This window comes from Muntiacus reevesi, chromosome 20 (genome assembly GCF_963930625.1).
Source record: "Muntiacus reevesi chromosome 20, mMunRee1.1, whole genome shotgun sequence".
Lineage (NCBI taxonomy): Eukaryota > Metazoa > Chordata > Mammalia > Artiodactyla > Cervidae > Muntiacus > Muntiacus reevesi.
Genome location: NC_089268.1, coordinates 30,132,648 through 30,147,957, shown reverse-complemented (window position 1 = coordinate 30,147,957; position 15,310 = coordinate 30,132,648). Strand labels below are relative to the sequence as shown.

General features: G+C 37.5%; 2 protein-coding genes and 1 pseudogene across 2 annotated transcripts; all 3 read left to right on the top strand.

The window, feature by feature from the left end:
• The first annotated feature begins 1,641 nt into the window (after positions 1–1,641).
• LOC136151824 (olfactory receptor 12D1-like) lies at positions 1,642–2,556 on the top strand. The gene has a single exon (XM_065913248.1). It carries the CDS (start codon positions 1,642–1,644, stop codon positions 2,554–2,556), a length of 915 nt encoding a protein of 304 aa, XP_065769320.1.
• A 5,898-nt stretch (positions 2,557–8,454) lies between these two features.
• LOC136151204 (olfactory receptor 12D1-like) lies at positions 8,455–9,381 on the top strand. Its single transcript, XM_065912153.1, has one exon. It carries the CDS (start codon positions 8,455–8,457, stop codon positions 9,379–9,381), a length of 927 nt encoding a protein of 308 aa, XP_065768225.1.
• Positions 9,382–9,513: 132 nt separating this feature from the next.
• On the top strand, positions 9,514–13,121 carry LOC136151203 (olfactory receptor 1G1-like; annotated as a pseudogene).
• Positions 13,122–15,310: the final 2,189 nt, after the last annotated feature.

Below are 15,310 nucleotides of genomic sequence, written 5' to 3'. Positions count from 1 at the left end.
TTTTCAAAATTCCTAGTTATATATATATAACTATATATATAATAAATATATAGTTGATAAATATTCAGGATGCAGTGAAATAAATATTTAGTACAGAAAGTCTGATTACTATTTTCTTTAAATGTTAGGAAAAAGTTTTTTACCCTAAGTGAATTTTTGATACAATTTTGTTTTGTGAATAGAGAACCAAAAACAATGCTTGGCATGTGTGTATCATAAGCAAGAATGAAAAGGTTTAACCATATACAATATATATATGGCTATTGAGGAAAGTTACTCTTAATTCCATAAAGCCAGCCTTCAACAAACGTGTATTAACATTAAATGATTTTTCAAAATTCTCACTACATTTAAGGTGATTATCACATGGGATTTCTAGAAATGTTCCCTATTAAATTCACTTTTTTATTTTAATCACAGCATATCTTTGCCTTCTCCTTTCATGGGTTTCCCAAATATTGAATGATTCCTTTTAACAGCAAGAACTCTAATGTTTGCATCTTCATTCAGAGTTCTTTACATCTCTTATTATTCCCTCACTGTCAATTTTTCTTAGGCTAAAAACCTTTCAAGTGACTTTGTACTAAATCAAGAGACAGTAGTATGATGGAGGGCTTAAAAATTTACCCTCTGTTAGATTGTAGGATGATAAAAAACAAGTCTTTATCAGAAAAGATGGTGGGCTGACAATTTGCTCTGAATCCTGGGGGAAAAAATAAGACGTTCTTTTGAAAAGATGTATATCTATATATATAGATATATAGATATGTATATATATACATATATTTTAAAAGATATATCAAATAAAAAGCAAAAGTGTTTTAATAACAGTCCATAAATGGCATGTAACGTTAATATTTAATAATCTAGTAGTCCAAATATTGTATCACATCAAATCTGTGGTGCTGAGACTATTTATTTATTTATTTATTTTTTTAATATTATTTTATTAGTTGGAGGCCAATCACTTTACAACATTTCAGTGGGTTTTGTCATACATTGACATGAATCAGCCATATAGTTACATGTATTCCCCATCCCGATCCCCCCTCCCACCTCCCTCCCCACCCGACTCCTCAGGGTCCTCCCAGTGCACCAGGCCCGAGCACCTGACTCATGTATCCCACCTGGGCTGGTGGTCCGTTTCACCATAGATAATATACATGCTGTTCTTTCAAAACATCCCACCCTCACGTTCTCCCCCAGAGTTCAAAAGTCTGTTCTGTATTTCTGTGTCTCTTTTTCTGTTTTGCATATATGGTTATCGCCACCATCTATCTAAATTCCGTATATATGTGTTAGTATACTGTAATGTTCTTTATCTTTCTGACTTACTTCACTCTGTATAATGGGCTCCAGTTTCATCCATCTCATTAGAACTGATTCAAATGAATTCTTTTTAACGGCTGAGTAATATTCCATGGTGTATATGTACCACAGCTTCCTTATCCATTCATCTGCTGATGGGCATCTAGGTTGCTTCCATGTCCTGGCTATTATAAACAGTGATGCTGAGACTATTTAAAACACCACTGCTCTCCCTCAAAACATTATTATCTAGATAGGAAAATCCTCAGCTGCAGGACTCTGTTCCCATCAGAGATTGCATTTCATATGTTATTTTGTCTTTTCTTTCAAGTGATGTTGAATCAAACCTCAGTCACTGAATTTCTCCTCCTGGGAGTGACAGACATCCAGGTACTGCAGCCTGTTCTCTTTGTGGTTTTCCTTGCCATTTACATTGTCAGCTTGGCTGGAAATGGAGCCATCCTGATGGTTGTCACCTCTGAGCCAAGACTCCATTCTCCTATGTATTTTTTCCTGGGAAACCTGTCATGTCTAGATATCTGCTACTCCACGGTGACTCTGCCAAAGATGCTGGAGAACTTCCTCTCTACACACAAAGCAATTTCTTTCTTGGGATGCATTAGCCAGCTTCATTTCTTCCACTTCCTGGGCAGCACAGAGGCCATGTTGCTGACCGTGATGGGCTTTGACCGCTTTATGGCTATCTGCAAACCACTTCATTATACTCTTATAATGAATCATCAGGTCTGTATCCAGTTGGCTGTCACTGTCTGGATCATTGGGTTTTTCCATGCCCTGCTGCACTCAGTGATGACCTCTCGCTTAAACTTCTGTGGTTCCAACCATATCCGTCACTTCTTCTGTGATGTTAAACCATTGCTGGAGTTGGCCTGTGGGAACATTGAGCTCAATGAGTGGCTGCTCAATACTGTCACAGGCGCCATTGCCATGGGTTCATGCTTTCTAACATTCCTGTCCTATTTCTATATTATTATCTATCTGTTCTTCAAGACCCATTCTTACAGCATGCTTCATAAAGCACTGTCTACTTGTGTCTCCCACCTCTTAGTAGTTGTTCTTTTCTACATCCCTGGAGTTTTTGTTTACATTCATCCTGCCACAAGTAGCTCCATGGACCAGGATCAGATCATTGCCATTATGTACAGTGTGGTCACTCCCATACTAAATCCACTGATCTATACTTTGAGGAACAAGGAAGTAAAGGGGGCCTTGAGGGGGATGATGTGAAGAAGGCTCTGACTTGAAGATATCTGAAGAACTCTTCTGAGGCATAAATGAACAGGTAATGAGAGACTGGAGATAGTGAGTTTATACTGCCTCTGAAATTGTTTACTCTTTGTAAAACAGAGTACTTCTGTGCTAAGTTGCCTCGTTTGTGTCTGACTCTCTGGGACCCTTGGACTGTAGCTTATCAGGCTCCTTTGTCCATGGGATTCTCCAGGCAAGAATACTGGAGTCGGTTGCCACTTCCTCCTCCAGGGACCGAATCCATGTCTTTTATGTCTCCTGCATTGGCAGGCAGGTTCTTTACCACTAGTCCCACCTGAGAACCCTATAAAATGGAGAGAATAGTATAAAGAAAAAATAAGTAAGAAAGCCCAGTAATTTGTGTTAAACAGTACATTCCTAGGTAATATAATGGAAATTTGAACAAACGTACACTATTCATGGAATCTTAAGTTGAATTTGTTTGGGAGATATTTGTTGATACAACTGATCCATCATGTTTGTGCTCTTAAATAAAATCAGGTACAGAAATTTGCCTCAGTTACTCATACATTGTTTAACTAGAAAGTACTTAAGTCAGTTTATCTGTGTGCTTCTGGCAACATATTATAATGTTATATATTATATATATAACATTATTTTATATATATATATATATATATATATATATATAACATAATGTGAGCAATAAAGTTATTATGCTGTTATACTTTAAGGATTTGAATTTAGGATCATGGGCTCAAATGGAAAAGTAAATGTTAACTCACACATGAGTGAAAGGATATTTTTAATCAGGATGTAATGATTTCTTTTTCTCTAAGCAGGGAAGCAAGTAATTAAAACAAATATTGCTGTTAGTTCTAGTTAACAGAGGTAAAGTAACCAATGGTTTATCTAAAGAGTTTTGTGACCTCTGACTGCAAAGATATTTTATAGGTCAACTGACAACCTGTCAAAGATTACTGTAAAATGTTGTTAAAAGTATAGTCAGTTTGAAAAAAATCTCAGGAATACATTCCTAGCTCTTAGCATGCTCTTTTCCCCTCGATTTTTGGTCAAGAATATTAAGTTTCAAAACTTTCCTTATCATTTGTTTTGTTTTTTGATTTCTATACTTATTTTCACAGATTGTAATGTGATATAATATGATGTAATTCCAGTGAAATATAAAGAATTCATCAAAAATTTGTCTTGCTTTCCTTACCTGTCACCAAGTATGCTGAGTGAAAGGTATTAAACAGTAATTGCTGAAGTATGTTTGAAGGCTAATAGACAAGAATTACTATATTCCTCACTTTCTAAGTTCCTAGATATGCCACTGAATCTGAAACCATGGTGAGTGCCAGTACTTACAACTATTTAGAGATATAGAATTCCATGGTGTCCAGTGTTTAGGACTCCAGATTTTTCCTGCCAAAGACACGGGTTCAATTCCTGGTTGGGGATCTAAGATCCCACAAAACAGGTAACACAGTCAGTAAGTTAAAAAATAAGAATAATAAATAAATAAAATAGAGATATAGACAGATAAGACTATAAAATGATATTTTGAGGTCATGGACGGACTGCTCAAATTTTTTACATTCACTTTTGTAAATCCAAGAAATTTGGTTCTAACCTTACTCACATGGTTCTTCCATCTTCCAACTCTACCTTGTTTGGTCTCTTGATTCCAATTTTGTTTATAAAAGAATGTGTGTGGCAGAAGACATCTTACATTCTGCACTATCTCAGACAAAATTTCTATTCAACAGAATTTTTGACATAATCCAAGCTTCATAGAGGCTGCAAACTGTAGAGGAGCACATGGTTACCTATTGCTTTATGACACGTTGTCACCCTAAACACAAATGGTTAAACACCTATTTAATTAAACTGTATTATTCAGGGATTCAGAAATTGGGGAAAGTACAACAGAAAAGCACTGACTCTATTTAATGTTTCAGGTCTCACCTGAGATGACTTTATCAACAGATGAATGAAATAATTTGTTAAACTTCAATGTATTTGTATGACACATGTCCTCAGAACAATAAAAATAAAAGACACATATAAAGTGCTATGACTGTATGGCAATCTCTTCAAGCTATTCTTATAAAAGAAGACAGGGCGGTGACTAGACAGACATCGTGAGTTTTAAGTAATCGTTCTGATTTTATGTCCAAATCAGTGTTAGACTGCTGTTTATTGATTTTATTCCTCAGCCCTATCTATAAGAAATTTTCTCAAGAAAAAATTCCTCCAGGTTTTTCTCTAATGAGTAACTCTGGAAACTGATCTCTAAGGCCAAAATGATTCTTCCTCAAAATCCTTCTGGTCACAAGAGAGATAAAGACTGATAATGCTCAGCTTCTAAACTACATTATATTTACCTGGTCTCGTCAGTGTATTCCAAGGCCCTGGTTTCTTAGTTCTTTCCCATCTACTCACCAATATCATTGGATAGAATGGATAATTCTAAGGTCATTGTTTGTAGACATTGGGGTAGCTAGAGGCAAGTGCTGAAGATGTCATTTGGTAAATGGAGTAATGGGATCAGCTTTCAAAGTGAACTACAGAGAGTTCAAGTTCTGCACTTGGTGGACTGCATAAGGTTGCAAGTCTATTTGATTTGTGGGTCTATTTCCAATGCAGTATGTAAATCAAGCCAGCTGAAAGAAAATATCTTACTGAATAAGACAGCTACTGTAGAACTGTCTAAATGGAAGTCAAATATATAAGCCAGAGTTAGGAAAATAAGTTGAAATTAAAAGTGTAACTTGAGAGTTATCTGTTTATAAAGCACAGAACTAGAAGACAGAGAAGAGGAGATGCAGAAAAGTGGATAATAAGGAGAAAGAGCAGTAACCACCAAGGAGACTGTGAAGCAGTGAACATGGTGGCTCTCCTGATGCAGTTTTTTTAATTGGAGTATAATTGCTTTACCATGCTGTGTTAGATTCTGCTGTAGAGCAACATGAATCAGCTCTCTGTGTACACTTCTGTTTGCAAAATTTGTTTCAGATGCCAATGGCATGGATGCTGACGGCATGGGCATTAGTAACAGAGGGTAGGGACAGTGAGCCTGGGAAGCTGCTGATGAAATTAATAATTAAGAACTTATGAATGTGATGAATATAGTATGAACTTCAGCAGAGCAACAAAAATGAAACACAACTGAAAGGTGGACCAAGTACATTGCATTTGTAATGGTAATTAGAAAGCTTGGATAGATGTTGGATTGCATATAGATATTCCTTGGATGAAGCAGATAGAAAGCTACTACTAAAGAAAGCAAGAAGTGAAGACACACTTTGGAGATATCAGCCTCATTCTCCTAGGGAGAAGTGTGAGGTCTGGGATCCCAAAATAAAAGAAAATATTTGAGTTAATACCAACAGGAGGAGAATCCTGGTGGTCCAGTGGTTAAGAATCTGCCTGCCAATGCAGGGGACACAGGTTTCATACTGGTCCGGGAAGATCTTACATGCTGCTGAGTAGCTAATTCCATGCACCACAGCTCTTGATCCCAAACTCTAGAGCCTGCAAACCAAAGCTACTGAAGCCCCCACCCTCTAGAGTCCATGCTCTGCAACCCGAGAAGCCACCACAATGAGAAGCCCATGCACCACAACTAGGGAGCAGCCTGAGCTCACCACAGCTGGAGAAAGGCCATGCACAGCAGTGAAGACTCAGTCCTGCCAAAAATAAACAAATATAGTTTTTAAAAAACACCAACAGTGAAGTGTCAGACTCAAAAGGAACAAAAGGAATATGCTTCTCCTCATTCCTCTTTTTTGTATTCCATAGAACCACAGTAATAAATGAGTAGAATACCTAAACGGTAATCATCTTTCTGTACAGATCAATAGGATGTGACTGGCGCTCATTCCTTAACTGTCATTGCCCAATTTCCTTCCATTTTATATCGAATTCTCCCAGAGCAGTCCCCAAGATGAGAAAGTGTATCCATACTTGTGTCCCAGGAAGTGAAAGATAATTTTAGAGAGTGCAATACTATGTGAAGTAAGTCAGAGAAGGAGAAATATCATGTGACATCCTTTATATGTGGACTCTCAAAGGAAATGATACAAATGAACTTACTTGTGGGACAGAAAAAGACTCACAAACTTAGAAAATGAACTTACAGGTGCCAGGGGAAGTGATAGTTAGGGACTTTGGCATGGTCGTGTACACACTGCTTTATTGAAAATGTATAACCAACAAGAACCTACTGTATAGCACATGGAACTCTCTCAGTGTTAAGTGCTGGCCAGGATACGAGGGGAATTTGGAATTGCAGAATGGATACATTTACATGTATGACCTGAGTCCCTTCACTCTTCATGTGAAACTACCACACCATTGTTAATTGGCTATACTCCAATTAAAAACAGAAAGTTTAAAATTTGTAGGGAAAAAAGGAAAATGTAAGCCATTGAGACCTATACCGTCTGTGATTCTTAAACTAAGAAAGAAGTACAGTAAGGAAAGAAAATAGGAATGATGGAAAAAAACAAAAATGCAACTCAAGATAGGAGCTCCCCAAGGAGAATTCTCTCATACTGCAGGTATAGAAAGATCCTCCCAAACCCCAGGGACATTCTCTCTCAGGGTTTGTCTGAAAACCTGCGGAACATAAAAGACAGGCAGAATTTCAGAAAGAAGAGGTTTTGCAAGATGAAGAGCTTATATACTTAGTCCCAATATAAGTTGTCACTTCAATTATATTTTTACTCTTTATTTTTCTTAATGTTTTTCTATTATTTACTTTACAGGAGTGTCAACCTGGTAAACTTTCTTAACGGTGAATTTAAACACTCAAACAGGTATGAGAATGAACCAGGAGACAAGCTGGGGAGTTGCACTTATTGTCTATCTTCTTGCTAGTATTAAAGTTGAATGCCCAGGATTTAGGGCTAGTTTCCTATCTTATGATGGACTCCCCATTGTGTTTGTGGATTATGAAGGCTCATTACTGCCTACATTGTTATTGCCTTTTTCTAAGTGTTGTCTAGACTAAATATGTGATCTTTAAATATTCAGGATGCAGTGAACTAAGCCATTTGGTACATAAAGTCTGATTACTATTATCTTTAGATGCTAGGAAACAGTTCTCTTCCCCAAGGATTTTTGAAACAATTTTGTCTTGAGGGTAGAGAACCAAATATGATGTTTGGCATATCATGTGTCTCTTAAGCAAGAGTGATAAAGTTTAATACACAAAACATACATGGTTATCAAGGAAAGCTACTCTGAATACCTGGAATCCAGCCTTGAATAAAGGTGAAATAAAGGTTAGATAATTACTCCAAATTTTTTCTAGCTATAAGGGTGAGAATCCCATGGGATTGCTAGAAATGTTCCCTACTGAATTCACTTTTTAATTCTAGTCACATCAAATCTTTTTCTTCTCCTTTCAAGGATTTCCCAAACTTAAAATGTTTCCTTTTTATAGAAAGCATTCCATGGTTTGCATCTCTATTTTGATTTCCTTAGAGTTCTTACTGTTCTCTCATTGTTGATTTTTCTTAAGTAAATCAAATGAGTTCCTACTTTGTTAAGAAAAAGCAGCATAGTGGAATATTTAAAAATCTACTCTCTGTTAGATCTTAAGATGATAAAACACAAAAGTTATTAGAGAAGATGCTAGGCTGGCAACATGCTCTGAATCCCTGGAAGAAAGAAAAATATTGATAAATCTAATTTTTAAAAGTGTTTGAGTAACAAACACCGTGTAACTTTAATATTTAATAATCTAGTGGCCCAAATATTGTAAACCTGCGATGCTGGGACTATTTGAATAGCAATGCTCTCTCTCAAAATATTATTGTCTGGGTGAGAAAATTCTCAGCAGGAGGAATCCGGTTCCCATCAGAGATAGCATTCCGTACCTTACTTGGTCTTTTCTTTCAAGTGATGCTGAATCGAACATCAGTCACTGAATTTCTCCTCCTGCCAGTGACAGACATCCAAGTACTGCAGCCTGTTCTCTTTGTGGTTTTCCTTGCAATTTACATTGTCAATGTGGCTGGGAATGCAGCCATCCTCATGGTTGTCTTCTCTGATCCAAGACTCCATTCTCCTATGTATTTTTTCCTGGGAAACCTGTCATGTCTAGATATCTGCTTCTCCACAGTGACTCTGCCAAAGATGCTGGAGAACTTCCTCTCTACACACAAAGCAATTTCTTTCTTGGGATGCATAAGCCAGCTTCATTTCTTCCACTTCATGGGCAGCACAGAGTCCATGTTGCTGACCGTGATGGGCTTTGACCGCTTTGTGGCTATCTGCAAACCACTTCATTATACTCTTATAATGAATCATCGGGTCTGTATCCAGATGGCTGTCACTGTCTGGATCTTTGGTTTTTTCCATGCCCTGCTGCACTCAGTGATGACCTCTCGCTTAAACTTCTGTGGTTCCAACCATATTAATCACTTCTTCTGTGATGTTAAGCCATTGCTGGAGTTGGCCTGTGGGAACATTGAGCTCAATGAGTGGCTGCTCAATACTGTCACAGGGACCATTGCCATGAGTTCATGCTTTCTAACATTCCTGTCCTATTTCTATATTATTATCTATCTGTTCTTCAAGGCCCGTTCTTGCAGCATGCTTCGTAAAGCACTGTCTACTTGTGCCTCACACTTCTTGGTAGTTGTTCTTTTCTACATCCCTGGTGTTTTTGTTTACATTCATCCAGCCTCAAGTAGCTCCATGGACCAGGATCAGATCAATGCTATTATGTACAATGTGGTCACTCCTGTGCTAAATCCACTGATCTATACTTTGAGGAACAAGGAAGTAAAGGGGGCCTTGAAGAGGATGATTTCAAGGAGTCAATGACTTGAAGAAGTCTAGAGAACTCTTCTCAGGCATAAATCAACAGGCAATGAGAAACTGGAGATATGGAATTATACTGCTTGTCAGAGTGTTTACTATCTGTGAAACACAAGGCACTGTATAAAAGAATAATAAATGGAAAAGTCCAGTAAGTCACGTTAAACAATGCATTCCTACATAATATAAGGAAAACTTGAATAAATGGGACACTGTCCATTGAATTTTATTGTTGAATTTGTTTTGGAGATATTAGTTGATAAAAATGATTTGTTATCTATTTTTTGTGTTCTTGAATAAAATCAGATACAGAAATTTGCCTCAACTACCCATACATTGCATAGTTGGATAGTACTTAAGTATGTTTACCTATGTGTTCCCTGCAAGTTAACATATCATAATGTGAATAATAAAATTGTACTGTTTCAGGGACTTCTCTGGTGGCCCAGTGGTTAAGACTCCAAGCTTCCAGTGCAGAAGATACAGGTTCGGTCCCTAGTCAGGAAACTAAGATCCCACATGTTGCATGGCACTGCCACAAAATAAAATAATTTTTAAAAATTATTACACTTTAAACTGTTTTCTTAAACTGCTACACTTTAAGGATTTTAATTTAGGGTCATGGACTCCACAAGAAGCTCCATGAGTTAAAGGACATTTTTAAACAGTATGTCATGATTTCTTTTTCTCTAGCAGAGAGGCAAGTAATTAAAATAACCAGTAGTCTGAGTTCTAATTAATACAGATAGTGTAACTAATGGTTTATCTAAAGAGTTTTGTGAACTCTGACTCCAAAGATATTTAATAATTCAATTGAATAACCTGTCATAGATTACTGTAAAATATTGTTCGAAGTGGAGTCAGCTTGAAAAAAATCTCAGGAATATCTTTCTAGTTCATTATGTTATTTTCCCCTCAGTTTCTGGTCATGGAAAATTGAGTTTCAAAATTCTTCTTTTTTATTTACCTTTTGATTTCTGTACTTATTTTCACAGACTGTAACATGATATACTATGATGTAATACCAATGAAATATGCTGCTGCTGCTAAGTCGCTTCAGTCGCGTCCGACTCTGTGCGACCGCAGACAGCAGCCCACCAGGCTCCGCCGTCCCTGGGATTCTCCAGGCAAGAACACTTGAGTGGGTTGCCATTTCCTTCTCCAATTCATGAAAGTGAAAAGGGAAAGTGAAGCCACTCAGTCGTGTCCAACTCTTAGCAAGCCCAAGGACTGCAACCTACCAGACTCCTCCATCCATGTGATTTTCCAGGCAAGAGTTCTGGAGTGGGTGGCATTTGCCTCCTCCGATGAAATATGAAGAATTCATAAAAAGTTTTTGTCTTGTTTTTCTTATCTGTCACCAAACTTATACCAAGTGAAAACTATTAAATAGTAATTCCAGAAGTATTTTTGGAGCTAATTGACAATAATTACTATGTTCCTCACTTTCTAAGTTCCTAGAAATGCCACTGGGCCTGAAACCATGGTGGGGGCCAGCACTTAAAACTATTTAGAGATACAGAATGCTGTGGCAGTTCAGTGGTGAAGAGTCTGCCCTTTCACTCTCGAGGGTCCGGGTTCAATCCCTGGTTGGGAAACTAAGATACCACAAGCCAGGCAGCACAGCCAATAAATTAATACATTAAATAGAGATACAGGCAAATAAGACTGTAAAAGAATATTTTGAGCTCATAGACAGACTATTCAAATTGTTTACATTCACTTTTGTAAATCCAAAGAATTTGGTTCTGACCTTACTCACATGTTTCTTCTGTCTTTCAACTCTACCTTCTTTGGCCTCTTAATTTCAGTTTTGTTTATAAAAGAATGTATTTGGGGAGAAGATATCTTGTACTCTGAACTGTCTCAGAATTTCTGTTGAACAAAATTGTTGACATAATCCAACCTACATGGAGGCTGTAAACTGTAGAGGAACACATGATTACCTATAGCTGCATGATACACTGTCACCCCGAACACAGAAGGTTAAACACATATTTAATTAAGCTGCATTATTTTGTGATCCAGAAATTGGGAAGAGTACAGCAGGGAAGCACTGACTCTGTTTAATGATGTTACAGGTCTCAACTGAGATGGCTTTATTTAGAGATGTATGAAAATAATTTGATCAACTGTGATATATTTTCAAGACAGAAATTCTCAAAACAATAAAAATAAAAGGACATATATAACAGTTTATGCCTGTATGTCAGTCTCTTCCAACTATTCTTACTTAAGGAGACAGGGCAGTAATGAGGCAGAAATTGTGACATTTTAAGTAATCTTTCTAATTTTATTTCCAAATCAATATTCAGCTTCTGCTTAATTGTTGATTTTATTCCTCAACCCTATCTATAAGAAATTTTCTCAAGAAAAAATTTCTCCAGGTTTTTCTCTAATGAATAACTGTGGGAACAATTGAGATCTAGTTTCTTAGCAAGTTTGATAACTTTTATCATTTTTAAAATGAATTATAGTTTATTTATGATATTTTCCTACTATCAAGTGTACAGCATAGTCATTCATTGTTTTTACAAATCATGCTCCATAAAAGTTATTACAGGATAATGGCTATAATTCTATGTGCTACACAATGTATCCTTGTTGCTTATCTCTTTTCTTTTTTAATGGATAAGCAACAAGGATACATTGTGTAGCACAGAGAATTATATTTTATATTACCATGCCTCTTTCTATTTATTTCTATTTATTTACTTATTTTCTTTAGGCTTCGCTCATAACTCAGTTGGTAAAGAATGAACCTGCAATGCAGGAGACCTGGGTTCTATCCATGGGTTGGGAAGATCTGCTGGAGAAGGGATAGGCTACCCACTCCAGTATTCTCAGGCTTCACTTGTGGTTCACCTGGTAAACAATCTGCCTACAATGCAGGAGACCAGGGTTCAATCTCTGGGTTGGGAAGATGTCCTGGAGAAGGGAAAGGCTACCCACTCCAGTATGCTGGCCTGGAGAATTCCATGGACTGTATAGTACATGGGGTCGCAAAGAGTTGGACACAACTGAGCAACTTTCACTTTTTTTTTTTTAAGTTTTATTTTTATTGGAGTATAGCCGATTAATAAAGTTATGTAGGTTTCAGGTAGACAGCAAAGGGACTCAGCCACACATATATCTGTATTCATTCTCCCCCAAACTCTCCTCCCATTCAGGCTACCACATAATACTGAGCAGAGATCCATGTGGTAGACATCAATCTCTCTCTCTTTCTGGCCCAATTATATTTCTTTGCAGTTTTTGCTAATATGGACAACCCACTATTGACTATCATGGCTATCAACTGCTACGCTGCCATCTGCTGTCCTCTGCACTATCCATTCCTAATGACTCCTTGCAGATGTGGGCTGCTGGTGGGTGGGTCATGGGGAGTGGCCCACTCTGACTCTTTGATCCAAACCTTGATGCTAACCTATCATTCAGTACTAATCCAGAGATGCCTCACTTTTTTGTGTGATTTTAAACCTCTCTTAAGACTTTCCTACTCTGATGCCCACCTCAATGAGGACCTGATGATGGTTCTGACAGGACTCAGGAATCAGCCCTCTCTTCTGCATCATAAGCTCTTATGCCCATATATTCCTTGCTGTAGCTTGAGTTCCATCAGCACAGGGGAAAAAAAAGCCCTGGCCACATGCAGCTCCCACCTCTCCATGGTCATCCTCTTATATAGCTCAGTCTTTGACACCTACCTGAAGTCCCCGTCAACTTTTCATGCCACTGGGGAGTAGAAGAAATGAAGCTGGCTTATGCATCTGAAGAAAGAAATTGCTTTGTGAGTAGAGAGGGAGTCTTCCAGCAATTTTGGCTCCCTTTAAAGACGTAGAGATTGTCAAGGAAGGATAGAAATACAAATGTGGAATCAGAACAATAATTAAAGCAAGGAGCACACAATAATTATTTATTTATATTCATGGCATACTATAACAAGCAATTATTGTGATGAATATATAATGAATTGCATTGCAACAAAAATGAACTGTGATAGATGGAGAAAGTACATGGCATTTACAACAATAATTAGAATGCTTGGATCCATGTCAGATTGCATGTAGGTATTCCTTGGATGAAGCAGAAAGAACATTGTTACCTAAAGGGTACAGCAATAAGTGAAGATACACATTGGAGAGACCAGCCTCATTCTCCTAGAGATAAATGTGAGCTTTTGAGATCCCAAAATTAAAGAAAATATTTAAATGTTACTACCAACGGTGAATAGTCAGATTTAGAAGGCACAAAAGCAATACTATTTCTTGCTATTCCTCTTTTGTGTTTTCCATAGAATCACAGTAATGAATGAGTATAATATTTTAATGATAATCAATTTTCTGTATGGATCAATGGGATATGACTGGCCCTCATTCCTTAACTGTCATTGCCCAATTTCCTTCCATTTTTCCATGGAAGTCCTCAACATGAGGAAGTGTATCCAAATCTCTGTCCTAGGAAATGAAAGGTAATTAAAGAAATCCTGAGGCCCTTGAGAACTGTACTATCTGTGGTTATGAAACTAAGAAAGAAACAGAGTAAGGAAGGAAAATAAAACAAAGAAAAAATGGAACTCAAGGTAGAAATTCCCCAAGGAGAATTCTCTTATATTGCAGGCATAGAAAGATATCTTGTTTATTCTTTCAATAATCCTCCCAAACCCCAGGGACACTCTCTCTCATGCTCTGTATATCTAAAGATCTGTAGATCATAAAAGACAGGCAGAATTTCAGAAAGAAGAGGTTTCAGAAGGTGAAGAGCTTATGCTATAATTCCAATATAAACTATCACATCAAATATTTTTCTATTCTTAATTTTTCAAAAATTTTTCTATTTACTTTTCACAAGTGTCAATCTGAGAAGCCTTCTTAGCTGTGAATTTGAACACTCAATCAGGTAGGAGAATGAACCAGGAGACAGGCTGGGGAGTTGCCCATATCCTCCGTCTTCTTGCCTGTATTAAATTTACAAGTCAAGGATTTAGATCCGTCTCCTATCTTACCATGAACCTTGTCTTTGTGAATTATGAAGACTCTTTTTGCCTATATTTTTATTGCCATATCTCTAGATAGTCTCCAAAGTAAATGTGTAATTGATAAATATTCAAGATGCAGTGAAATAAATATTTGGTACAGAAAATTTCATTCTTATTTTCTTTAAATGTTAGGGAAAGATTTTTCCCCCAAGTGAATTTTTTTATATAATTTTGTTTTGCAAGTAGAGAACCAAAAATGTTTGACATATGTGTATCTTGATCAGGAGTGATAAAATTTAACAGTGTACAAAGTATACATGGCTATCATGGAAGGCTACTCTAAATTCCTGAAGCCATCATTACAGAAAAGATGTGTAGCGTCCAGCAGAGCTGGTAAGAAAGACCTGAAACGCGTGTGTGTTTGCGGGGTGGGGGCAGCGGAATGAAAAGACAGACACATATAATTTGGCAAGCAGGGAGTCAGGGGGCTCTCCTGCTCTCCACGGCAGGAAGACAAAATGGATCCTTTCAGCCTGCTCTTTTATTGGCAGAAGTCACATGAGATCATTAGGAAATAGCTATACTGGGGAGTTTGATCAGTGCACCATAAAGAGGGAGTAAAATTAAGGCTCTGCTGTTAATCAGGAACATCTTGTTTTGTTTCCATGAGGAGGGACACAGGGACAGTCAGTGGAGCAGAGCAGAGAGCGCGTCCAGCTCCACATATGTCCACTGGGCATGCTTACTAGGACAATCTCCGGGAAGCGGTTTGCCGCACCCTGCTGTCATGGGGCGGGTTCTCGTCTCTGCTCTGCCAGGCTGGAACAAAAATGTAATAAAGGTTAGATAATTTCTCAAAATTTTCTCTAGCTACAAAAGTGATAATCCCATGGGATCTCTGGAACTGTTCCCTAGTTGATTCACCTTTTTATTCTAGTCAAATCAAATCTTTCTCCT

Excerpts from the sequence above, each read along its gene's own strand:
- LOC136151824 (XM_065913248.1), top strand. The coding sequence starts at position 1,642 with ATGTTGAATCAAACCTCAGTCACTGAATTTCTCCTCCTGGGAGTGACA.
- LOC136151204 (XM_065912153.1), top strand. The coding sequence starts at position 8,455 with ATGCTGAATCGAACATCAGTCACTGAATTTCTCCTCCTGCCAGTGACA.